General features: G+C 38.7%; 1 protein-coding gene and 1 pseudogene across 1 annotated transcript in view; both read right to left on the bottom strand.

Moving 5' to 3' along the window:
• Positions 1-26,457, bottom strand: part of SPPL2A (signal peptide peptidase like 2A) — a 55,530-nt gene extending 29,073 nt beyond the window's left edge. The window contains exons 1-5 of the mRNA XM_019442134.2: positions 26,210-26,457; positions 7,160-7,279; positions 6,662-6,844; positions 5,845-5,934; positions 5,227-5,360 (exon numbers count right to left, since the gene is read on the bottom strand). Coding sequence (XP_019297679.1) covers positions 5,227-5,360; positions 5,845-5,934; positions 6,662-6,844; positions 7,160-7,279; positions 26,210-26,275 — 593 coding nt within the window. The 5' untranslated portion in view covers positions 26,276-26,457. The remainder of the gene's footprint in view (positions 1-5,226; positions 5,361-5,844; positions 5,935-6,661; positions 6,845-7,159; positions 7,280-26,209) is intronic.
• On the bottom strand, positions 14,771-14,871 carry LOC128773156 (U6 spliceosomal RNA; annotated as a pseudogene).
• Positions 26,458-27,734: the final 1,277 nt, after the last annotated feature.

The following is a 27,734-nucleotide window of genomic DNA, read 5'->3' as shown; positions in this document are numbered from 1 at the left end:
ATATAGCACAATGAAAGATTTATATATTCCTATTCAGTAAACCAGTAGAACACTTTAAAGGAAAAGATAAATATGGCAAAGTAAAAAGCACCAGGCAATTTTTGGAAAGGAAACATATACTAGATTTATATCATATAAAATACAACAATTCATCTTTTAAAACACTATATTCCTAAGTAGCTTAAGAGCTATGTATAATGAAAAGCTAAGCTTTTTTTCATGCCATCTTGAGTTTATGGAGCTTGAGAACCAATGATTTCATTATAATAAGACTTTAATTCTCAGTTTTAAACTGAACCAAGGCATCTTTCCCTTCTGCATAAGGTACATCTTTCATTTGGCAGGTAATTCTGACTTATGAATTCCTGTTCTGGTAAATTTTCCCTTTCCTAAGTTTTATTCTCTTTCCCCTTCTCTTTTAACTCTTTTTACTTGCTAAATGACAGTCCATATGTTCATTTTTAAAAATTAAGATCTCATTGACATATAATATTAATTTCAGGTATACAACATAATGACTTGGTATTTGCATACATAACCAAATGGTCACAATAGGTATAGTTAACATCCGTCACCACAGTCACATTTTTTTTCTTGTGATAAGAACTTTTAAGATCTACTCTCTTAGCAACTTTCAAATACACAATACAGTCTTACCAATTATAGTCACCATGCTGTACATCGCATCCCCAAGAGTTACTTATTTTATAACCAGAAGTTTGTACCTTTTGATAACCCTCATTCATTTTGCCACCCTCACTCCCTGCCTCTGGGAACCATCAATCTGACTCTGAGTCTCTGAGTTCCTTTTTTGTTTGCTTCCACATATCAGTGACATTATACAGTATTTGTCTTTCTCTGTCTGACTTATTTTACTTATAGCACAGTGCATTCAAAGCCCATCCATGTTGTTGCAAATGGTGCTAATGTTCTTAATCATTCTACTTTTTACAAAACATTTTTCCCTTTGTCACTGATTCATCTTCTCTTTCTTGTATTATAAGGTCAGGCCCCTCACCCACACCCACACGTACACTTAGTTCTATCTTTATTTTACTCTTAGAATCAGCCATCTCAATTTCAAAATTCATAATCTCGAAAGAGAGAATTAAAAAAAATTTTTTTAGTGTTTATTTATTTTTCAGACACAGAGAGACAGAACATGAGCAGGGGAGAGGCAGAGACAGAAGGAGACACAGAATCTGAAGTAGGCTCCAGGCTCTGAGCTGTTAGCACAGAGCCTGACATGGGGCTTGAACTCATGAACCATGAGATCGTGACCTGAGCTGAAGTTGGACGCTTAACCGACTGAGCCACCCAGGCGCTCTTTGAAAGGGAATTTTAAAAGCAGCAAGAGAAAACATTTATGTACAAGGGAAACCTCATAAGGGTATAGGCTGAATTTTCAACAGAAACCTTATACAGGCCAGAAAAGGGTGGCATGATATATTCAAAGTACTGAAAGGAAAAAATGTGCAACCAAGAATACTCTATCCAGCAAGGCTATAATTCAGAATAGAAGGAGAGATAAGGAAGTTCCCAGACAAACAAAAGTTAAAAGAATTCATCACCACCAAACCTGCTCTACAAGAAATGTTAAAGGGGACTCTTGGAGTGGAAAGGAAAGACCATAAGTGGGAGTAAAAAAAGTAGGAAACACAAAAGCAGTAAAAAATAAGTATATCCAAAAAAATCAGTCAAGGGACCCACAAAATCAAAAGATGTAAAGTATGCTATCATATACTTAAAACCCGGGAGGTGGGGAGAAGAGTAAAGAATGGGTTCAAATGTAAGTGACCATCAAGTTAACACTAACTGCTATATGCAGATTTACATATAAACCTAATGGTAACCACAAATCAAAAACCTTGTAAAACATATGCAAAAAAAAAAAAAAAAGAAAGCTGGGGCACCTGGATGGCTCAGTCGGTTAAGTGTCTGACTCTTGGTTTTGGCTTGGGTCATGGTATTACAGTTTCATGGGGTCAAGTCCCACATTAGGTTCTGTGCTGCCAGCACACAGCCTGCTTGGGATTCTCTGTCTCCCTCTCTCTCTGCCCCTCTCCACTCACGCTGTATCTGTCTCTCTCAAAATAAATAAATTAATTAAAAAAATAAATAAAAAGAAAGGAATCCAAGTATCTCACAAAGAAAGCCAACTAATTGTCAGAGAAGAGAGCAAGGAAAGAAACAGAAAAGAACCAAAAAAACAATCATAAAAAGAGTAACAAAATGACAATAAGTACGTATCTATCAATAATTACTTTGAATGTAAATAGACAAAGTGTTTCAATCAAAAGATAGAGGGTGACAGAATGGATAAAAAAAAGAAGAGCCATCTGTATGCTGCCTAACAAGAGACTCATTTCAGACCTGCAGACACATGCAGATTGAAAGTGAAAGGAAGGAAAAGCATTTATCATGCACATGGGTATGAAAAGAAAGCTGAAGTAGCAATACTTATATCAGAAAAAATAGACTTTATTATTTTTTAATGTATATTTATTCTGAGAGAGAGAGTGGAGGAGGGGCAGAGGCTGGATGGGGCAGGGAGAGACAGAAAGAAAGAAGAGAGAAAGACAGATAAAGAGAGGGAATCCCAAGCAGGCTCCATGCCCAGGGCTGGGACTCAATCCCATGACTGTGAGATCACGACCTAAACCAAAATCCAGAGTCAGACACATAACTGATTGAGCCACCCAGGTACCCTAGAAACAAATAAACTTTAAAAACTGTAACAAGAGACAAAGAAGGACACTATATAATAATAAAGGGGACCATCCAATGAGAAGATATAACAGTTGTACATATTTATGCACCCAACATGGAAACACCCAAATACATAAAACAGTTAATAACAAACAAAAAGGAAAGAAATGAGAGTAATACAATAATAATAGGGAACTTTAACAACCCACTTGCATCAAAGGACTGATCATCCAAACAGGAAATCAACAAGGAAATGGTGACTTTGAATGACCCATTGAACCAGGTGGATTTAACAGATATATTCAGAACTTTCCATCTTAAAACAGCAGAATACACATTCTTTTCAAGTGCACATGGAACATTCTCCACAACAGACCACATATAAGACCACAAAACAAGCCTCAATAATTAAAAAAGATAAAAGTCATACCAAGCATCTTTTCTGACCACAATGCTATGAAACTGGAAATCAACCACAAGAAAAAAGCTGGGAAGACCACAAGTTAACATGGAGGTTAAATAATATGCTACTAAACAATGAATAGGTCAACCAAAAAAATAAAACAAGAAATAAAAAATTACATGGAAACAAATGAAAATAGAAACAAAAAGGCACAAAATCTTTGGGATGCAGCAAAAAAAGTTTTCAGGGAAGTTTATAGCAATACAGGCCTATCTGAAGAAGCAAGAAAAAAATCTCAAACAAATAACCTAAGCTTACACCTAAAGGAGCTAGAAAAAGAAGAAACAAAGAAACTCAAAACCAGCAGAAGGAAGGAAATAACAAATAACAGAACAGAAATAAAGGAAACAGAAACTAAAAAACACAAAACAATAGAACAGATAAATGAAACCAGGAGCTGGTTCTTTGAAAAGACCAACAAAATTGATAAACCTTTAGCCAAACTCATAAAAAAAAAAAAAAAAAAAAGAGGGGGGGGGACTCAAACAAAATCACAAATGAAATAGGAGAAATAACAACCAACACCACAGAAATACAAAGAATTACAAGAGAATATTATAAAAAATTAAATGGCAACAAATTGGACAACTGAGAAGAAACGGATAAATTCCTAGAAACATACAATCTCCCATAACTGAATCAGCAATAGAAACTTTGAACAGACTGAGGACCAGCAATGAAATTGAATCAGTAATCAAAAAACTCCCAACAAACAAAAGTCCAGGACCAGACAGCTTCACAGCTGAATTCTACCAAACATTTAAAGAGAAGTGAGTATCTATTCTTCTCAAACTATTCCAAAAAATAAGAGGAAGGAAAGCTTCAAAACTCATTCTATGAGGCCAGGAGTACCAAAACCAGACAAAGCCACCCCCACAAAAAAAGAGAACTGTAAGTCAATATGTCTGATGAACATAGATGCAAAAATCCTCAACAAAATATTAGCAAACCAAATCCAACAATAAATTAAAAAAAATTCATTAACCACAATAGACTGGGATTTTTGTTCAGGATGCAAGGGCAGTTTAATATTCAGAAATCAATCAGTGTGATACATCACAGTAATAAGACAAAGGGTAAGGGGCGCCTGGGTGGCTCAGTTGATTGAGCGTCTGACTCTTGATTTTGGCTCAGGTCATGATCTCGCGGTTTGTTGGATTGAGCCCTGTGTTGGGCTCTGCACTGACAGTGCAGAGCCTGCTTGGGATGCTCTCTTTCTCCCTCTCTTGGCCCCTCCCCTGCTCATGTGAGCGTATGTGAGCACATGTGCGTGCACACACGTTCACTCTCTCTCTCAAAATAAATAAACGTTAAAAAAAAAAAAAGAAATTACAAATAAACTTCACTTAGTTGCAAATAAGTCCTTTTTAATGGAACCTACAGACCAATTCACAAGATGAGTATACTGTCCTTTACGCATAAAATAATATGATCGAAGCACATTTTTAAATTCAGAGTTGTAAATATGAACTGATCCTTTTAAACAATGTTGCCTGCTTTAACCCAGAGCCAAAGAAACACAACTATAAGAAGATTGGTTTCAGGTTGTTACTAAACAGGAAAATCTAAATTTTATGTACATTTAGAATTTCCATATTTAAGTAAAATGTGAACATGCTTCATATCCTTAGAATTCCTAAAGCATTAAACAGAATGATGAAGTCACACTGTAATGACTGAACTCAGGAAGAGCTAAAACCCCAGCCCTACCTTCTCTTGCTTATTTTCTTTCAATCTAAATAAATAGGCACATTAGGACACTAAGTATCTTCATCTTTTCTGTGAGAGATAATTAAACATTTTAATTTTAAAAAGCCTTTGATGTAATTTCGATGTTATCCTACCAGCAGAAGGGTTAGAGGAAGCTATGACTCCCTTCTTCTCAGTGAAAAGTTAAATGTCCTACAGGAGGACAAACCTGCAATCTTATCTCATTAGCACTATATTCTGAGGTCAGGTAAATTTTAAATGTTGTTAACATGATTGAAATGATTATCAAACAATAATTTTTTTAATCATCTATCACAAAAACACTGAAGTTTAGTTAAACTTACAATTCAATTAGACCACTCCAATAGCCTCCTAATGCCACAGTGAACACAGCAATTACAAAAATAACTACCATAGTATAGTCAAAGTTGGGCCACGATGGAGAATACATTTTCACAGTAATGTTATCTCCAAGAGTCTGAAAGGCAAAATAACAGTTAAAACATCAGAATTAGTTTTCTTTCTACTACAGCCTATGGCAGCAATACTCTCATTTCACTCTGAAAATGATACTATACGTTACAAAATCCACAACACTAGACCCATTTTTGACAACATAATGTATTCTCTTGTCATAACTATGAGGCTATACTTCGGTTTATTAAATCTTGAAAGTTCAGTGTTCCACACAATCACATCTTGTCAGGGATTTAAAACTACGATAAAGGATATAACAGAGATTATTAAAAAAGTCAAAACAAATCACTATCTTTTCTAAAGTCAGGGCTCTGAAGCACCTTGTGCTCACTGGGAGATAAACATTTCCCAAATAAAGACCTGATTGGCCTTTATAGCTTCTTGTTAGCAAATGGAGCATACATAATTTAAATTTATTATCAATAGTTAAAAGTAAAGAATTGTACTATGTATAAACTTTGTATAATACATAATTACTAATGTACCTGCTTCATATCTTTAAAATCTTTGTAGTTTATAAATGCAATCACTATTTTCACATCATGAAATTCAGATTTGTTCCCTGAGGGAGGAAACTGAAAGAAAAAAACATATTATGAAAACTTTTGAGCTACTAGTATATTTACAGAATAAAATACACATTATTCCATTAAATATAAACATTATATCTTTTTTTTAGTTATAAAACAAAGTTTCATATGTTCTTTCTTGATATAATAGTAAGAGTTCTCAAACTGGAATCCTTTTAGCATAAACTTAAACTGACTTATATGTAGGTATATCATATACCTACGTGTGTGTGTGTGTGTGTGTGTGTGTGTGTGTGTGTACACACATACACAGACATGTTTGTACCTAACGAATATGTTAGGACAAAGTCTTGTTCAATTTAGGAATAGAAAAGAAATTACAGGGGCGCGGGGTGGCTCAGTTGGTTAAGCGTCTGACTTCGTCTCAGGTCATGATATCACGGCTCGTGGGTTCAAGCCCCACGTCAGACTCTGTGCTGACAGCTCAGAGCCTGAAGCCTGCTTTCAGATTCTGTCTCCTTCTCTCTCTGCAGCTCCCTTGCTCGTACTCTCTCTCTCAAAAAATAAGTAAACATTAAAAAAATTAAAAAAAAAAAAGAAATTACAAAGTTTTCCAGTTCAATGCCTATCATTGCCAGAATATTTATTTTAAAATAACCCTATAATGGGATTATTCAAAACTTGGCCCATAAATTACATACCAAAAAGATAGTTCAATTCCTGTGAAATTTGATACCATGAGTTCAAGAGTTACTTAAGTTTTACAACTTACTAGGACACTGTTATTGGCAACCAATAATGCTTCAGCACCTCCTGTTTTTGCAATTCTGGCTTTTTCAAGAAAATGGCAGGTTCCCCACTGTACCACAACTGCTTTGCTCTTTATTCCTTCAGGTGGAATATCAGAAAGATTGCACAATGGTGTGGTAGTCAGATTCATCAAACTGATGGAAGTCTGAAAAGATGAAATGTCTTTAACATGATAAAGATCATATTTCATAATAAATGCATTCAGTGACAAAGTATCAATATTGGTTTAATACCAGGTTCTTTTAAATTAGAAATATTTTATGACAACCAGGCTTTGAGTTAAGTATTTTAAAATTCCCTAACTTGTTTTTCCCACAGACAGAAAAACATGTAAGCCAAAGCAAAAAAAAATAATTAATCATCATATATTACAGCTAGTTCACACACTAAAATATAATACTCATTCTTGCCTTTCAATAATTCTATGTTTACAAATAAATATTAACTGTGATTTACTTACTGCATTTTCTAGGGTACTTGGAAGATCTGTCCAACGAGGGTTATAGAGCATGCAGTAGTCCTTAGACGGTACAGGTTTGCCATCTCCAGACGCATGCAGGATTGCTTCCTGAGCAGCTGTCTAGGACACGAACAATAATTTTTACACTGGTAATAATCTGGTTTGCCAACAACAAAACACTTTAATAATGCTATTTATACATAAGGTTTGACAGTACTTCCTTAAGAGGGAAGATCTTCCAATGAATTTATTTCTTATTTGAGGAAACACTTAAGTTATACACATTTGCCCAGAACACATTCTTTTAAGGAAAATAAGTCACTTTCTTACGGGGACACAATTATGACCTTGCTATAAGAGCTATATCCCACAGAGGATTCTTGTTGTGTGATAACTTCAAACTCCCTTCACACCCTAAAACTTTCTTCCTCAATCTCTTATGAGTTATTACTTCATTGCTTTTTTAAAGTTTCCTTTTTTTTATTTTGAGAGAGAGGGAGAGAGAGGGAGATGGTGGGAGGGGCAGAGAGAGAAGAAGACAGAATCCCAAGCAGGCTCCGTGTTGTTAACAGAGCCCAATGCGGGGCTTGAACCCACAAACCGTGAGATCACAACCTGAGCCAAAGTCAAGAGTAGGACACTTAACTGACTGAGCCACCCAAGCACCCCAACTTCAGTGTTTATGTAGTGCATTTAATATTCCTCAACCTGCCTTGGATGTCCACTCTCACCATTGTTATTTAACACAGTACTGGAAGTCTTAGCCTCAGCAATCAGACAACAAAAAGAAATAAAAGGCATCCAGATCGGCAAGAAAGAAGTCAAACTTTTGCTATTAGTAGATGACATGATACTCTATGTAGGAAACCCGAAAGGCTAGACCAAAATATTGCTAGAACTGATACACAAATTCTGTAAAGTCTCAGGATACAAAATCAATGTACAGAAATCTGTTGCATTTCTATACACCAATAATGAAACAGCAGAGAGAGAAATCAAGAAAGTGATCTCATTTACAATTATACCAAAAACCTAGGAAATAATCTAACCAAAGAGGTAAAAGATCTGTACTCCAAAAACTATAAACACTTATGAAAGAAACTGAAGATAACACAAAGAAATGGAAAAACATTCCATGCTCATGGACAGGAAGAACAAATACTGTTAAAATGTCTATACTGCCCAAAGCAATGTACATATTCAGTGCAGTCCCTATCAAAATAACCACCAGTATTTTTCACAGACCTACAACAAACAATCTTAAAATTTGTATGGAACCACAAAAGACCCTGAATAGCCAAAGCAATCCTGAAAAAGAAAAGCAAAGCTGGAGGCATCACAATTGCAGACTTCAAGCTATATTACAAAGCTGTAGTCATCAAGACAGTATGGTATTGGCACAAAAACAGACACATAGATCAATGGAACAGAATAGAAAACCTAGAAATGAACCCACAACTATATGGTTAATTCATCTTCGATAAAGCAGGAAAGAATATCCAGTGAAAGTCTCTTCAACAAATGGTGTTGGGAAAACTGGACAGAGACATGCAGAAGAATGAAACTCGACCACTTTTCTTACACCATACACGAAACTAAATTCAAAATGGATGAAAGACCTAAATGTGAGGCAGAGAACTGTCAAAATCCTAGATGAGAACACAGGCAGCAACCTCTTTGATCTCAGCCACAGCAACTTCTTACTAGACATGTCTCTGGAGGGAAGGGAAACAAAAGCAAATATGAACTATTGGGACCTCATCAAGACAAAACTTCTGCATAGCGAACAATCAACAAAACTAAAAGGAAACCGCTGGAATGAGAGAAGATCTTTGCAAATGACACATCTGATAAAGGGTTAGTATCCAAAATCTATAAAGAACTTACCAAATGCAACATACAAAAACCGAATAATCCTGTGAAGAAATGGACGGAAGACACGAATAGACATTTTTCCAAAGAAGACATACAGATAGCCAAGAGACAAATGAAAAGATGTTCAACATCACTCATCATTGGGAATATATAAATCAAAACTACAATAAGATACTACTTCACACCTGTCAGAATGGCTAAAATTTAACAACTCAGGGAACAACAGGTATTAGCGAGGATGCAGAGAAAGGAAAACACTTTTGCACTGCTGGCGGGAATGCAAACTGGTGTGGCCACTCTGGAAAACAGTATGGAGGTTCCACAAAAAGTGAAAAACAGAACTACTATGCGACTCAGCAACTGCACTACTAGGTATTTATCCAAAGGATACAAAGACACTGATTTAAAGGGGCACATGTACCTTGATGTTTACAGCAGCACTCTCAACAATAGCCAAATTATGGAAAGATCCCAAATATCCACTGACTGATAAATGGATAAAGAAAATGTGGCATATATACATATATATGTATGTACATATATGTGTATATCCATATATGTATTATATATGTATATGTATGTACGCATATACATATACACATACGTATATATATGCATGTACGTACACACATACATACATACATACACACCATGGAATATTACTCAGCCATAAAAAAGAATTGAATCTTGCATTTGCAACAACAAATGATGGACCTAGAGAGTATAATGCTAAGCAAAATACATCAGAGAAAGAAAAATACTGTATGATTTCACTGTTATGTTGAATTTAAGAAACAAAACAGATGAACATGGGGAAAGAAAAAAAAAGAGGGAGGCAAACCATAAGAGAAACTGTTAACTATAGAGAACAAACTGAGGGCTGCTAGAGGCAGACGGGTGGGGGATGGGCTAAATAGATGATGGGGATTAAGGAGGGCACTTGTTATGATGAGCACTGGATATTACATGTAAGTGATGAATCACTAAATTCTCCTGAAACTAATATTACACTGTATGTTACCTACCTAGAATTTAAATAAAAACTTGAAACATAAAAAAAAAAGAAATACCTCAACCTGTCCTAACTTCCATATTCTACCAGTAAAAAAAAAAAAAAAAAAAAAAGTACATTATTATTTCTAAGTGCTACCTGTGAAAGAAATTCTGAGAAACTACAACTCTCAAGTTTTCAAGATTCTGCAACTGCCTATTCAAAAAGACCAATCCAGAGTTCAAAGAGAGGAAAAAAGAAGAAATGAAAAAATGTTCTGTCCTTTGCCTCATTTCCCACTACCTGGGAAAAAAGGCAGAGAAGAGCCAAGAAGTAACTGAAAAGAATAACTAATGCAGATGGGGTGGGAGTGGAGAGTATGAAATGAAGAAACACCCTGAGATAATTAGAATACCACATCACATCACAATTCCCTTCGAACCTGAACTGATCCAAATCCTTCCTCTGTCCTCCTCTGAACAAATCTTTCTCTAAATCTTCTTAAAATTTTTAAAAATAATGTTTATTTTTATTGTAATTTTTGAGAGAGAGTGTGCACGCACACGCACGAGCAGGTGAGAGGCAGAAGAGAGGGAGAGACAGAATCCCAAGCAGGCTCTGCGCTGTCAGCAGAGCCCAACGCAGGACTCAATCCCACAAACCTTGAGCCATGACCTGAGCTGAAACCAACAGCTGGACGCTTAACCAACTGAGGCACCAGCCACCCCTGAACAAATCTTTCTCTAAAACGTACAAGAAAAAAGTCTGCTTGGCAAATAAAGATAATGTACCAAGGCTCTACCACTAAGGCATGCATTAGGCTGAACTACATAAAATTGCTATTTGACCATTTTTGTATATAATTGGTAATTTTGTCACAGGTCAATCTAAATTTATACAGTACAAAAATACTCTAATCCATGCTCTCCTACCTAAAATCTCCTCTGAACATTTGGGATTAGAAGGACTTCTGGCATATTTGAGACTTCATTAGCTTATGGATCTAAGCAAGTGTAGGGAATTTATAAAACATACTATCACATTACACGGAATAATGAAGACAAGGAAATTATTTGTGGAAAAAAGAAATGTTGTTTTCATTCAGCTGTTTCCATGTTGGTCATGAATGGATTTATTCGACAGCAGAGGTGAACCAATATCCTAAATTCTTACTATACACTAAACTATTTGTAGGTTACAAACTATACAAACTAAACAGTATATTTAGGTTTTTGCACACATATCTGATCTACTATTACTGTTTTACTAGTGAGGACTCTGAGACTTAGAGAAGTCACTAACATAACTTACATAAGTTATACAGCAGAATAATCAATTCTAACTATAGAGAGTAACCCTGCAGATAATCGTGAGGGATGATTAAGTTTAGGTTAAACATTTTTTTAAAAGAATTCGTAACTGAATTGGGTACTTCTTTTTAAAAAAAAAATTTTAATGTTTATTCATTTTTGAGAGAGAGAAAGAGACACAGTGTGAGCAGGGGAGGGGCAGAAGAGAGGGAGACATAGTACTCAAAGCAGGCTCCAGGCCCCGAGCTGTCAGCACAGAGCCTGACACAGGGCTTGAACTCACAAGCTGTGAGATCATGACCTGAGCTGAAGTTGAATGTTTAAGTGACTGAGCCACCAAGGGGCCCTGAATTGGGTACTTTTTAATGAATCCAACAAAACAGCACATGATGTCCTAGGATGTCCTGGATTAGTGATGTTGAGTTTGATTATTTGATTAATGTAGTAACTGCAGGATTTCTCTAGTATAAAGTTATGTATTTCTTTCTCTTTGTGACTGGTTAGAAAGTAATCTGTAGCACCATGTAAACAGTTCAACAACCTCTCACCTAGTTTTAGCCTCCATAATAATCCATGCTTGAATTAAATTTTACATATTACATTGGGGGTTGAGAAATGGTCATTGTTTTTTAATACTGTAATTCCTTCTGCATTTATTAGCTAGTATTCTTTAAAAAAGAGCTTTACTCTCTCCTTCTACTACCTTTTGCTTGGTATCACTAGAGGTTCACTGATTTTTAAAAATTTAATGTAATAGAAGCATTTGTTTGATGTTCAAATTGTCCCAAATTTGGTCATCAGGGCCTCTTGCAGCTGGCTCTTTGTATCCTTTGACAAGACCCCATTAGTCTTTGAGGACTTCCTTATTTTTTGGCACAAGATGTCCTAGGCTGACTTTATTCTTTACCTGCCACAGGTCCCAAACCAGTCATACTACTAAGCTCCTTGTGGAGAAGAATGGTATTTAGATAAAGATTTGGGTTCTAATTATGCACAAAGCTGAAGTGGTGCAGCCTTTAAATAGACAATTGGTAGTATCTATAAAAAATTTTAATACATAGAATCCTGATTCATATCCTACAGATGTATTATAGAGAGCACAGAAATAAGCCCACGTGTATATGGTCAATTAATCTATGATAAAGGAGGCAAGAACATACAATGGGGAAAAGATAGTCTCTTCAACAAATGGTGCTGGGATTACATGGACAACAACAAATGGGCAACTACATGCAAAAGAATGAAACTGGCCATCTTTCTTCCTTTCTTTAACAAATACCTGTTTATTTAAGTAATCTCTATACCCTACGTGGGAGTTGAACTCATGACCCTGAGATCATGAGTCACATGCTCTTCCGACTGCGCCAGCCAGGCACCCCCAGACCACTTTCTTGTATCATACACAAACATAAACTCAGAATGATTAAAGACCTAAATGTGAGACCTGAAACAATAAAACTAGAAGAAAACACAGGCAGTAATTTCATCATCAGTTACAGAAATATTTTTCTACATACATGGCATTTTGGAATTTTGTTTGTTTGTTTATTTATTGGGTATGTGAGAGAGTGAAAGCAGGGGAGGGGCAGAGAATCTGAAGCAGGCTCTGCACTGTCAGCACAGAGCCCCATGCAGGGCCTGATCCCACCAACCATGAAATCATGACCTGAAACAAAATCAAGGGTCAGTCACCCAACCACTGAGCCACCCAGGCACCCTGTCATTTATAAGCTTCAACATTCTCAACTTTAACATAGAGTTGTCATGAAGATTAAGTTGGATGATGCAATTATTTGCACATTAAGCTCTTAGTAAATGGTAACTATTAGCATTAGTAAATGGTAACTAATAGTAATAACTATTCCCAATTATTAGTGGGAAGTGGGGATAAGAGGTGATAGCTAAAGGAAATGGGGTTCCTTTCTTTTTCAAAAAGATTTTTTAGATCAGCTTTAGGGTCACAGCAAAACTGCGCAGGAGTACAGAGTACCCACATACCCATGCCACACACATGTACAGCCTCCCATTATCAACATCTGCACCAGAGGGGTACATTTGTTACAATAAATAAACATACAATGACACATCATTTACATTTAGGATTTACTCTTGGTGTTGTACATTCTACATTTTGACAAATGTATGCTATGTATCCACCATTACAGTATCCTATGCAATATGGAATAGTTTCACTGCCCTAAACATCCTGTGTGTTCCACCTATTTGGTTTCTTTCTGAGGTGATGTAAATGTTTTAAAATGGACAGTATTAATGACTGCACATATCTGTGAATACACTAAAAGCCACTGCATTGTACACTTCAAATAGGTGAACTGCACAGTATGTGAATTATAGCTCAATAAAGCTGCCCTTCTCCAGAGAAACACTACACAAGAAATTACAGTCTTACCAGGAAGATTGAAAACAAACCTGAAACAGATAAGCAAAAACATAATGTGATTAGTCAGTCTCTAATAAAAGCTTTAGTGTTCCTATGGTGTTAAAGATGTAAATTCTTGGGCCCTATTCCAGATCTACTGAATCAGAAACCCCCAGGCAGTTTATTTTTACAAGCCCTTCTGGAGATTCTTTTACTTGTAAAAGTTTGAGAACCATAGCTACAGGAGCAGTGCTTAAGATTTATTATACATACATATCACTTAGCAATCATATTAAATGGCAGATTTTGATTCAGTAGGTTTGGGTGGAGTGTGAGTTCTGCATTTTTAACAAGCTTCCAGGTGATGCTGATGCTGCTGGTATATGGACCACACCTTGCTTAGCAAGGCTCTAAGAGAACAGAGTAGTGGAAACCACATTACTGTCAGTCAATTAGTAGGGAAGCATAAAGAAAAAGGCTTGAAACTCAGTATCCCCTTAAGCATTACAAACACCAAATTAGGTGAGACTTGTGGTCCACCCACATGCTACTGGTGTTAGATCGCTTGACAAAGACCCTACGGTGTAAGGGCAGAATACCTTCCTTCACATCTTCCAAGTTAGAGACATGGTGCTAAACACTGAATTTTCCTTTGTCATCAACTGTGGTCTGGCCTTCTATGACTTTATTCATTCAACCTTTAAAAATTATGCTTGCATTTTTTTATTTTTAAGAACAGAAATTATCTTACAATTCTGAAGGTTACAAGTTGCACACAGATCTCATTGGGCTAAAATCTGAGTATTGACAGAGCTGCATTCCTTCCTGGAGCTCCTAGGGACAAATTCCTTTCCTTGCTTTTTCCAGCTTCTAAAGACTGCCCAAGTCAGTTGGATCATGGCTCCTTTTCTCTGTCTTCAAAGCCAGCAATTTTGTTCTCTCTGATTGTTCTTCTATAGTCACATCTCCCTGACTCTCTTCTTCTACCTCCCTCTTACAGTTTTTTTTAAAATTTGTTTTTAAAATTTACATTTAAGTTAGTTAGCACATAGTGCAAAAAAGTGTGGACGAATTTGCATGTCATCCTTGTGCAGGGGCTGTGCTAATCTTCTCTGCATCGTCCCAACTTTAGTGTATGTGCTGCTGAAGCGAGCGCTGTATTTGCATTTTCAATCAGTAATGAAAACATTCTCTTAGTAAAAAGCTGAGTATCAAGAGCTTGAAGGGATTTAGACAAAATATTCTAGTGTCTTCATTTCGTGGCTCAAACAGGTCCCCAACGACCAAAGTGAAGTGGTCTCGGGGGCCAAGATTAGAACTGGGCTCTCCAACACCCAGACCAGCAGTCTTCAACTCTGCTACCACTTCAGGTTCCCTCATGCAGTTACATCCCCAAGCACCTCTTGGCGCCCAACTATCACTCTCCAGCTTTAACACTGGTCACCGGGATGCCCGCATTAGCTGTTAACTCCCTCTTCCGTGATACTGGTATGGGTCTTCTACCACCACTCAAGCTCCTCTAATTCCCCATTAGTTCCTCCCACATTCTAAATATCTGAAACTCTACGTCATTTCCTTATAGTCTTCCAAATAACCCCAGTTCTGGGGCTCTGGGCTTCATGGAATTCCTTTTCCTACGACAACTTCTTACTGTTCGCCCTGTATGTTCCCTCTTCACATCAGTTCCTACAAGTACCGGTTGTGGACTCAAGCTTTCTTCAGGGCAATCAAATCATCTATTTTATACCACTGTTGCTCTATACTCACATCTTACTTGATCCTTACCACAAGGTAAGTAAGTTTACTAGCCCATGGTATGAACTGGTGGTCCCTTTTTGGACTCAAATTTGTCTCCAATAAAACTTCATGGGATTCTCTGTTGCTCACGAACAGTTCCTATTACTTTATCCAGAACACCTGACTTCAAGCATATTCACTATCATCTTTTCAAACCAAAAACTAGTGATGTTTAAGTGTATCTTGATGTTACAGTTACCTATTCCTTTGCTTATTTAAATAGCTTTGGCTATGACAAGTGTCAAATGATTACCAAAGGTCTAAAAAAGAACAACTACAATGATGTATATACTATACTCACATCCTTGCACATGTATTAGATCCCCATTTTCTGAGACCAATCAGACCTTAAACAAAGGGATATGTATAGGAGCTTTTATTTCATCAGTATACTTACAGCAAGTCAGTCTCGCACTGACCTTCATGTCCCTGTCTCTTGGGAGTACATCCATGCTTTACATTCTAGTCTCTAGGTAGTTCCAACCATGGGCATTTGAATTCCTAGCCTCTGTTCCAACAGCCTCCTGATGCTGACTCACCAGCCCAGTATTAACCTACTGAGAACAGGCCTGCTCTACTCCTGTCCAAGCTAATAGCGCAGTTCAAGGATTCTTCTTCGACCCTGGTTCCCAGGTTTTATGTCTTCCACCTTTCTTTCTTCTTCAAAAGATATCTTCTAGCATTGAATCTATTTTCGAAACTTAAGTCTTCACATATGCCTTTGGAAAAGAACAATTCTAGCTAAAAATTTATCTAACATACTACCACCTACCCTATATACATGTCATTCTTTGGGTCTGCCAGAGCTCTGTACCTTGGCCCATTGTCACCTGATCAAGTATAGCTCTAAATAATACAATGTTAATCTTTTCCCATGTGTATATTTAATTCCCTTAAAAAGCCTCAACATACATGTCAAGCATGGTTCTTTTTTCCTGGAGATTATGCTCAGTATTCTGTGCAGCAATTTCTTTCCCTTTATTATAGGTCAGTGCTTCTTGAACTTTAATATTCTTTTTTTGAAAACTTTTTTTTTAGTGTTTACTTATTTTTGAGAGAGAAACAGCATGAGTGGGGAAGGGGCAGAGAGAAAGGGAGACACAGAATCTGAAGCAGGCTCCAGGCTCTAAGCTGTCAGCACAGAGCCCATCACGGGGCTCAAACTCACAAACTGTGAGATCATGACCTGAGCTGAAGTCAGCCGCTCAACCAACTGACTTTTTAAAAAAATTTTTTTAATGTTTATTTATTTTTGAGAGAGAGAGAGACAGAGAGCATGAGAAGGGCAGAGGCAGAGAAAGACGGGGACACAGAATCCATCTCAAGTCGGCTCCAGGCTCTGAGCTGTCAGCACAGAGCCCAACACAGGGCTCAAAATCTAGAGCTGTGAGATCATGACCTGAATAGAAGTTGGACTCTTAACTGACTGAGCCACCCAGACACCCCTTAAACTTGAATGTTCTTATTAAAATGCAGATTCTGATCCAACAGCTTTTAGGTGGAGCTTGTAATCATGCATTTTGAACAAGCTTCCAGGTGATGCTCTGATACTGGTCCACAGAGTACATGGGTGCATACTTCATCATGAATAGCAGTGAAACTCACAAGTCTTCCAGACATTACTGAGATCCTCCTAGGAATTTTCTCAAGAGGTGAGTCACACTGTACCTGCAGTCTGCTGTTATAGCCAATGTTCATATTTTGGCCAGTAGTTCCCCCATCTCACCCAAGAGTTCCTTCAAAACTCTTCAGTATATGCATCACTGGGTCCCAGCTTCCCCATCCCTTTCTACATCTGTCAATTAAACCAGGCTCATGTTATTTGTATTGTTATCCATTAGATATATGCAACCCTTCAGTTTCAAGGGTCAGTGTGTGAATGTAACTGTAATTCTCTCTCCAATTAACCCCCTGGCAATCTTCCTACATAAAATCTACAAATTAAATTATTTCTGTATTTTTAGACACCAAATACAAGAACTGGGGCTTGGGAGCAAATTTTGTTAATAAATAGAATTTATCTATAATGAAAATGAGTAATTAAAAAAAAAAGCTACATTCCTAAACCAGAAGATATAAAGTTGCAATGTAATCACTGAACGGTAAATGCAATAGGAGCAACAGTCACCTATCACCCTTAAATCACTGCAATGTAGCGGGTATCTCTTTCTTTATAAACATCTTTCTCTTTACACAGTTACATAGTTAATAGCAATACAATAAAAGAGCTGAAAGGGGTCTCTACAGGAAAGATAGAGTTGAGGTTGTGTGTCTTGAATGACACACTCCGAAGTTAGGCCTAAATAACTTTCTAATCATTCACTATTATATATTTTCTATGCCTGTTTTCTCCCTGTTAAGTTATATAATCAACAACCTACATTGTTTCCATTCCTACTTCCAGGATTCAAAGTTTAAGGAAATGATACACTGGAAGTGACTAGACCCATACCCATAAAGATTAAGCGTAATCTTAACTACTTATTTAGTGGCCCAGTGGGTGCTAGGACATTAAATAGGTATTCACAGGAACTCAGAGGAGTCTATGGGCCATGGTAAAAGTAGAGCCAGCATCATTCCTTGCACTCAGAGAATCTGGGGATACGTAATGTTTAGGGGAAGAGGTATTAGGTATGGGAGACATTCATTTATTTGATACTTTGCAGTCTATGAGATGCTAGGGGAGACAGCAGAGAATGAGTCCAGTAGAGTTTCTCCTTCATGGGGATTATATTTTACTTGTTACCTAGATCTATCCTTCTGCTTGGTTTTCCCTAAGTAATCTTAGTACCTAGTGATATAACTCAACTGTTACAGAATTTATGATTTACACTAGAATTCACAAATTCAAGTAACTACAAGGCCAGGCAGGTAATATAAGTGCATAAAAAGTTGATCTAAGGCCATAGTGCATAGTAACATTTGGCAAATTCTGACCTAAAAACAAAAATTTTTAACAAAACTTTAGTATCTGGGGATAAGGGTCTGTACCTGGAGACTTTATGGTCTAGAGTTTTGTAAACAGACCCAATCTCAGGTGATTTTTAATCAAAAAGGCGATCAAATATATAATAAATATGACTTCTATCTTTAAGCCCTTTCTTATGAATAAATTTACAAATTTATCTGATTAGTCTTCTGATGTATTTTTGATTTACAAGAAAACATTAATGACCAACTTAGTGGAAAAATATCAAGGAATGTCTAGAAATCCTGGGTTCTACTTGTCTTTTTCAGGCCTTTCTGTATGAACTAGGACAAGTCATACCTTCTTGAACCTTCTCAGGATTATTTTGAGAGGAGATGCATGTGTAGATGTTACATTTTCACAGCCATCAGTGACTTAGAAAGTAAAGAGTGGGATGCAGAATCCTCAGAGATAGCTCAGAGGAAAGAAGGCAAAAAAAAAAAAAAAAAAAAGTTGTGAAGAATCTAAAAGAAAATGTCTAATATCGGGCTAATATCGGGCTACCATAACAAAATACCACAGACTGGGTGGCTTAAATAACAGAAATTTATTTTCTCACGGTCTGGAACCTAGAAGTTCAAGATCAAGGTGCCAGCATAGCTGATTTCTGGTAAGGGCTCATTTCCTAGCTTGTAGATGGCTGCCTTCTCACTGTGTCTTTACATGGCTGGGAAAGAGAGCAAGGCAACAATCCCATCATAAGGGCCCCACACTGATACCGCATCTAAACTTAATTATCCCCCAAAGGCCCCATCTCCAAATACCATCACACTGGGGGGTCAGGGCTTCAACATAAGAATCTGGGGCACAAAATCCAGTCCACAGCATTTTGCCTCAGGGCCCCCAAATTCATTTCCTTCTTACAGGCAAAAAAATACTCATTTCATCCCAACAGCCCCCAAAGTCTTAACTCAGTCCAGCATCAACTCTATAGTCCGAAGTTTCATCTAATATCATTTAAGTCAAATATGGGTGAAAATTAAGATACAGTTCATTCTAAGGCAACATTCCTCTCCAGCTATGGAAGCAGACAAGTTATATGCTTCTTTTTTTTTTCTTTTTTTAATGTTTACTTATTTCTGAGACAGAGAGAGAGCATGAGTGGGGGAGGGGCAAAGAGAGAGAGGCACACACAGAATCTGAAGCAGGCTCCAGACTCTGAGCTGTCAGCACAGAGCCTGACGTGGGGCTCGAACTCACAAACCGTGAGATCATGACCTGAGCCGAAGTCAGTCGCTCAACTGACTGAGCCACCCAGGCGCCCCAAGTTATATGCTTCTAAAACATAATGTAGACATTAGCATTCCAAAAGGGAGAAATCAGAAGGAAGAAAGTAGTGACAAGACTCAAGCAAGTCCAAAACCTAGCAAGACAAATTCCATTAGGTTTTAAGGCTCACGAATAATCCTTTCTGGCTCAATGTCCCACCTTACAGGCCCACTGGGGTGGCAGCATCACCTCCATGGCCCTGTGGAGTCTGGTCCTCAAGGCTTCCAAAAGAAGCCATAAGGGCTGTTGAGACTGAGGCAGTGGCCTGATGGTATCTGAATTGCCTTTGGGGTCATTTCTCCTTCTTGAAGAACAATCCACGTTCACAACCACAGAGCTCCATCATCCCATTTTGTCAAATCCAAGAAGTCCAACAGCCTTTCTTCATTTTGTCCAAAGTCTGTATTTAGTTCAAACTGGCAGTATGTTTGCTCAAAAATCCTGAAACTCTTTATCAGATGGTTTTCTAGCCACACAGTATTCTTTGCAGAACAAGCTTCATTTTTTGCAATATGGATGGGCTGAGAAATTTTCCAAATCTTCAAATTCTAGTTATTTTTTCCTTAACAATTCCTTCTTTAATTCTTCTCTCTCCATTTGCATTTTACTATAAGCAGTCAGGAGGAATCACACTGCTCCATTAACACTTTGATTAGAAATCTCCTCAGCTAAATATCTAACTGCACTGCTCACAATTCTTCCTTCTACAAAACACCACAACACAGTTCAAAGTTCTTTGCCATTTTATAACAAGGATTGCATTTCCTCCAGTTTCTAACACCACATTCCTCATTTTTGAGACTCTACCAAATTGTCCTATTTCTGGCAAGCATCTCAAACCTCTTCTAGCCTCTACCCTGTTACAAAGCTGCTGACACAGGTTTAGGTATTAGTGAAGTACCCCACTCCTGGTACCCAAATCTGTCTCAGCTTGGGCTGCTATAACAAAATACCAGAGTTGGTACCTTGAACAGAAATTTATTTTTCTCACAGTTCTAGATACTAGAAGTCCAAGGTAAAGGTGCTTTCAGACAGACACTTTTTTGCTGTGTCATCACATGGTGTGTGTGTGTGTGTTGGGGGGTGAGTATTAGGGGAGAGAGAGAACAAGCTCTCGGTTGTCTTTTACTTACAAGGCACCAATCCTTCACAAGGGATATACCCTCTGACTTCATCTAAACCTACTTATCTCCCAGAGGCCCATTTCCAAATACCATCACACTGGGGGGTCAGGGCTTCAACATATGTTTTGGGAGTGGTGGAGAAGGGATACAATTCAGTCTACAACATAACAGCTCAGCATGTCTCTGATAACTTGGGTAGCAGAACATACTTCCTTTCCTCAGGAGCATGAGAGAAGAGGGCAGAAAAGAAAGAATTAAAGAAGATTCTTTGACTTGGTGTAGTATACCAAAGGAATGCAGATTTCAGCAAGAGATTTCTCTGCTGGGGATCCTGATTATCACTTCACTGTAATAGGTTCAAGATGTAGCTATGTAATACTTCAAATTCTTTGAAGTAATGAAAAAATGAACAGAACTTTTGTAAAAACATGGAAAGGATTCAGGATTCTTCAGAGAACTCTGAAGCAATTTTAGAAAAGAGATCCAGGCTAAACTTTTCTGATTTTCTTTGAAACATAACTCTGTGACTGAGTCCAAACACTGTGAAATAAAGGCCTAATAGTTGTGGCTAGGGATGGGGCTTGGGCTGGGGAAGCATGACTGCGAAACAGAATCATGGCAAGGCCAAGAGAGAACTAACTATCTACCACACACTCTTCATTTCTAGACTTAACAGGTTTAAGGGTTTAGAAATCACCAAAACATCAGATGTACTGAAGCCTGAGTTTCACATACACAGTGAGGTCACAAAGATGTAAAGAGGACAAGATGAGGAGGGTAGGCTACATGATGGCGAAAGGCCTTTCCAATACTAAATCCTCTGTGTTTTCTACAAGGATGCGGCAGTGGATTCTGGAGATTATGTGCTGCTATTTTGTGCTGCTTGTGGATGAGGATAGTGTCCCTGTTCTTACATAACTAAAGGGAAAGATGGTAGCAGTGCCAGCTGCAAGAGCCCAGAAAAGAGAAATGAAATAATTAAACTGGCATCACTAATTCAAATGAACTCAGAGAGGCCACCTAGAGCTGTAAGATTAAGGAAGAGTAATAAACTAGGGCTTCAGGGAGAAAATGGTAAGAAGAAAAAAAATCTGTAAGACTTCAGACAGTGTTGGAGGAAAGGAACTAGGTATCCAGTAAGTAAGCAGAAAGGAGAGAGAGTGCTCCTGCTGTGGAAAAGTATACCAGATTTGAGTTCCTCAGAAAAGGAAAGAGATTGTTTCAGGAAATTAAAGGAAGAAAGGGTCAATAAGAAAACAAATCCACTGAAAAAGGCTTTACATATCAAAAAGATCTCACCAATGGATGCAAAAATCCTCAAGGAGATATTAGCCAACCGGATCCAACAATATATTAAAAGAATTATTCACCACGACCAAGTGGGATTTATACCAAGGATGCAGGGCTGGTTTAACATCCAGAAAACAATCAATGTGATATATCACACCAATAAAAGGACAAGAACCACATGATCCTCTCAACAGATGCAGAGAAAGCATTTGACAAAATAGAGCATCCTTTCTTGATAAAAACACTCAAGAAAGTAGGGGAAGAAGGATCATACCTCGAGATCATAAAAGCCAAATATGAAAGACCCACCGCTAACATCATCCTCAATGAGGAAAAACTGAGAGCTTTCCCCCTAAGGTCAGGAACAAGACAGGGATGTCCACTCTCACCACTGTTACTCAACATAGTATCTGAAGTCCTAGCCTCAGCAGTCAGACAACACAAAGGAATAAAAGGCATCCAAATCGACAAGGAGTAAGTCAAAACTTTCACTCTTCACAGATGACATAATACTCTATTTGGAAAACCCGAAAGATTTCACCAAAAAACTGCTAGAACTGATCCATGAATTCAGAAAGTCGCAGGCTATAAAATCAATGCACAGAAATCGGTTGCATTCCTATCCCCCAATAATGAAGCAACAGAAATAGAAATCAGGAGAATCAATCCCATTTACAACAGCACCAAAAACCATAAAATACCTAGGAATAAACCTAACCAAAGAGATGAAAAATCTCAACACTGAAAACTACAGAAAGCTTATGAATGAAATTGAAGAAGACACACAAAAAAATGGAAAAATATTCCATGCTCCTGGATTGGAAGAACAAATATTGTTAAAATGTCGATACTACCCAAAGCAATCTATATATTCAAAGCAATCTCTATCAAAGTAACACCAGCATTCTTTACAGAGCTAGAACAAATGATCCTAAAATTTGTATGGTACCAGCAAAACATCCCGAATAGCCGAAGCCATCCAAAAAAGAAAACCAAAGCTGGAGGCATCACAGTCCCTACTTCAAGATGATTACAAAGCTGTAATCATCAAGACAGCATGGTACTGGCACAAAAACAGACACACAGATCAACGGAACAGACTAGAGAACCCAGAAATGGACCCACAAATGTATGGCCAACTAATCTTTGACAAAGCAGAACGAATATCCAATGGAATAAAGACAGTCTCTTCAGCAAATGGTGTTGGGAAAATTGGACAGCAACATGCAGAAAAATGAACCTGGAACATTTTCTTACACCATACACAAAAATAAACTCAAAATGGATGAAAGACCTAGAGGTAAGCCAGGAAGCCATCAAAGTCCTAGAGGAGAAAGCAGGCAAAAACCTTTTTGACCTCGGCCACACAGGGGGCACATGCATCCCAATTTTTATAGCAATGCTATTGACAATAGCCAAAGCATGGAAAGAGCCCAAATGTCCATTGACAGATATACATACATACACAGACACACACACACACACTGGAGTATTACTCAGCAATCAAAAAGAATGAAATCTTGCCGCTTGCAACTATGTGGATGAAACTAGAGGGTATCATGCTAGGTGAAATTAGTCAGAGAAAGACAAATATCATATGTCTTCACACATATGAGGAATTTAAGATACAAAACAGATGAACATAAAGGAAGGGAAGCAAAAATAATATAAAAACAAGGAGGGGGACAAACATAATAGACTCTTAAATACAAAGAACAAACTGAGGGTTGTTGGAGGGGTAGGGGTAGGGACCCAAAGGGTAAGGGACATTAAGGAAGACACTTGTTGGGATGAGCACTGGGTGTTATACATAGGGGACGAATCACTGAAATCTACTCCTGAAATTATTGTACTATATGCTAACTAACTTGGATGTAAAATAATAAATAAATTAATTACATTAAAAAAAAAAACTATCTTTGGTGAAGGATCAGTTTTGTTTCTGCGATTATGAGTGCTTCTCTCCATGTTTCAAGGACTGATCCTGCTGTAAAAATACAATAAAAATAAATAAATAGAAACAGGAGGGGCGCCTGGGTGGCTCAGTGGGTTGAGTGTCTGACTTCAGCTCAGGTCATGATCTCACACTCCCTGAGTTCAAGCCCCGCATCGGGCTCTGTGCTGACAGATCAGAGCCTAGAGCCTGCTTCGGATTCTGTGTCTCCCCCTCTCTCTGCCCCTCCCCTGCTCATGCTCTGCCTCTCTCTGTCTCAAAAATAAATAAAAACATTTAAAAAAAAAACTAGAAACAGGAAATAAAAATAGATGTACAAAATAATACAACAAAGGATGCCTTTTTGCTCATTTTGCTGTTTGGGGGTGAGCAGGGAGAGGAGATTATGATGATTAGATTATGGAAGTCCAAATTATTTTTATTCCTACAAATTATTGCCTGAATATCTAGCATATCTTTATCCTCTGCTTCTTCCTCCTATAATTCTTTCCCTTGTCCTCCCCACATAGATACAAAATCCTGGAAGAAAAGAAATATACCAAGTCCTGGTTTATGATAAATTTTCACTGCAACATTACTTACATTTTTTTTTTAAGTTTCCTAATATAGCCTTGTAAAAATTCTTTAAGCTCTAATTATCTTACATAAACATTCTAAAATGAAAAAAAAAAAGATTTTGTCAGTATATTCGCAGTCACTGGCACAGAGCCTGGCATATAATAGATACACATTAAATATCTGCGGAGGAAAAGACAGTTGCCGCGTCCCACAACAGCCCTGAAAAAATTGTAGGCTAGCTACAATTTAGAATAGGGACGACCTTTAGATTTGTTAAGCCCTTGAAATTACACAAAAATTCTGCTGTCATCTTTTAGTGAGAGGGCTCAGGGGCTTTTGATAAGAACTTCAATGTGAGTTATAAGCAATTGATATATTATTAAATTAATTTTAGTGTTGACAAAAGATTAGTGGGAATGTGATATATAAGGTATATTCCTAAAATTAGCTGAAGTGGCTCAAATGAAAATTTGCAAGAGTGCAAAAACACGCAGACAAGTTGTATATCTAGGTTATAGTTTTATGTGTATTTACATACTACCTGAATTGTTATCTTTTAGACATACCATACATGGCAAACTACACCTCAAAGCTTCAGACTAACACCGCCACTTTATTGTTCTTTTTATATTACACTTCCCCTCCACCTCACAAAGACAATTTTTAGATACATTATCTTCCATGTTCCTCATGTTGCCTAGCAAAGTTATGAATACACCAAAGGCACTTAACTATTTTACGTTCTGATTTTGGTTTTTTAATAAATGTTAAAGATACTTTTGTATTAAATATATTCACTAATAGTAATTCTTTAAACAGCAGAGGATGCAAAATACACTGTATCAGAGAAGTTACATATTCTAATGGAAAGAACTAGACAGGCACACACTATACCAATTCTGTGTCGATAAAGCTCCCAGAAGTTTCCAACCTGAAAATCCCTAAGTCAAATTTCCAAGAAATATAAAAACTGAAACACCAAACACCAAACACCCCGTCCACCCACCCAGGAATCAAATGAGGCGTAGCAGGAACTACAAGAGGAGGAAGACCAAAAAAAAAAAAAAAAAAAAAAAATCATCTGTATTCGAGCAATTAAACTAAAGTGCAGTCTTTGAACCGCTGAACACCCCGGGGTATAATGTTTTTCTTCTTCCAGAGGGTAAAAAAGAGCAAGATGCTGTAAGACGGGCTACACGATAAAACTCAAGAGGTCAATTTAAAATGCCCGGAACAGAGAAAAACTATAGACAACCCCGAAGGTCAAAGTAGCAGGAGGGGTTCCACAGAGAGCTTTCTTGGGGTGGGTATTTCGAAGATTTCGAAGGACGGGAATGGGGGTGGGGTAGGAAGGCAGGAGAAACGAGGCTGAAGAAGGGGCGGCTGGAAGGAAAGAGAGAAATGGGAAGGGGGGCAGGCCGCTAGGGCGCACGCACTGGAGACGCCGGGTAGCGGCCCGGGGGTGGGGAGGAGAAGGGGCAGGGAGACCCGGCCCCGCCCCGGGGAGGCCCGAGCGCCCGGCCGTCCCCCTTACCAGCGGGAGCAGGAAGCCCCAGAGCAGGGCGGTCGCGGCCAGGGGCAGCGGCTGCTGCGGCCCCATCGGACTGCTGGGCGCCCGGCGGCGCGGCGCTTCTCGGCTGGTACAGTCTCCGGGTCCCGCCGCGGCGCTGCCTCTGGGGCCGGCACGGACGGGCGCGGGCGGCGGGGCTGGCTGGGCAGGGGCCGCCGCTGCTGCTGGGGCCGCTATTGCAGCGCCGACTTCCTCTTCCGGCCCCGCCCAGAGGACGCGGAAACCCCCGCGCGGGGCACGTGGAGTTCGGGTCCGCGCGCGCCGCCAGTCGGGCGGTCTCCGCGCTCTGCCGTCCCGGTGAAGGCAGGCAGCCTACTGTGGGTCTGGGCGTGTCTCTTTCCAGCTGCCTGACCTGAACTCTCTCCAGAGTCCGGGGAAGGGGCGGGGGGGTGTGGAGGGGGACACCGAAGCAACTTTTTCGATACCCTCTTCCTCGTAGGAGTCGCCGTGCGCCTGCTCTATACCCCAGTACCGACGCGGCTGCCAGGGCCAAAAATCTACGTGCGCTGAGCCTTAAGGCATCTGCTTACCTGCAGGTCCCTGTCACTCACACTTACATCCCCAGTCCGTCCACTGTCTCCAAAACCGCTGCGACCTCCGTATCCAGGCCACCGACCTTTCTCTCCTCCAAACTGGTCTGTTTACACGCTGGGCAGTGTAAACATAGCAGTCCTAGATGTAAATCAGATCATGTCACTCCCCATCACGCTTGGAACAACATCGAAACTCTATTCTGTCCTACAAAGTGTACATAATATGGTTCCTGTCTTCTCTGACTCCATCTTCACTACTTTCCCACGCTTGCTTTACATCCACATGGGCCACTTTTTCTTTCATCTTTCGTACTCTTCTCAATACCGGTTTGCTGGCGTTCAGTTATCAGTTTAAATGTCACTTCCCCAGAGGAAACTTCCTGACATACCCCATCTAATGTAGCCATCCGGTCCCTTTTATACCACATGGCTTACTTTAATTGTCTGCAAAGCACTTTTCACTCATATTCTTATGTGTCCATTTATGATGTCACCTCCCACTTACTAACAAGGAGTGTCTTTGCTTTGTTAACTGCCATATCCCTTGTACCTATAATATCAGGTATAAAGTAGGTCCTCAAATATTTGTTGGATGAATAGTTAATACTGAGCACTGAATAGGATGCTGTCCCTGCCATTCCACTGCTGAGTTTAGCAAGGGACACAGATGTGTGAGCAAACATAGTTCAGGGTGAATAGTGACTCTTTTGTCTGCACAAGATGCCTTGGGAGTATCAAAGGAACACATAAAAGGGATGCCAGGAAAAGTTCCAACCTAAGCTGAGTCTAGAAGGGTGAGTTAATTTTAGCCAGGCAATGGGCAGGGAAAGGGGGAGACTTCCAGGAAGAGTGAACCATTAGTGTCAAAGCCAAAGGTGACATTGGAGGAACTGCAAAACTTGGGCTTGGCTGAAGTTATGAGTGGTGAAAGATGAAGTGAGAGAAGGGGGCAGAGG

This window comes from Panthera pardus, unplaced genomic scaffold (genome assembly GCF_024362965.1).
Source record: "Panthera pardus isolate Hobbes unplaced genomic scaffold, ASM2436296v1 HiC_scaffold_24, whole genome shotgun sequence".
Classification (NCBI taxonomy): domain Eukaryota; kingdom Metazoa; phylum Chordata; class Mammalia; order Carnivora; family Felidae; genus Panthera; species Panthera pardus.
This window is presented reverse-complemented; position numbering and strand designations above follow the sequence as displayed.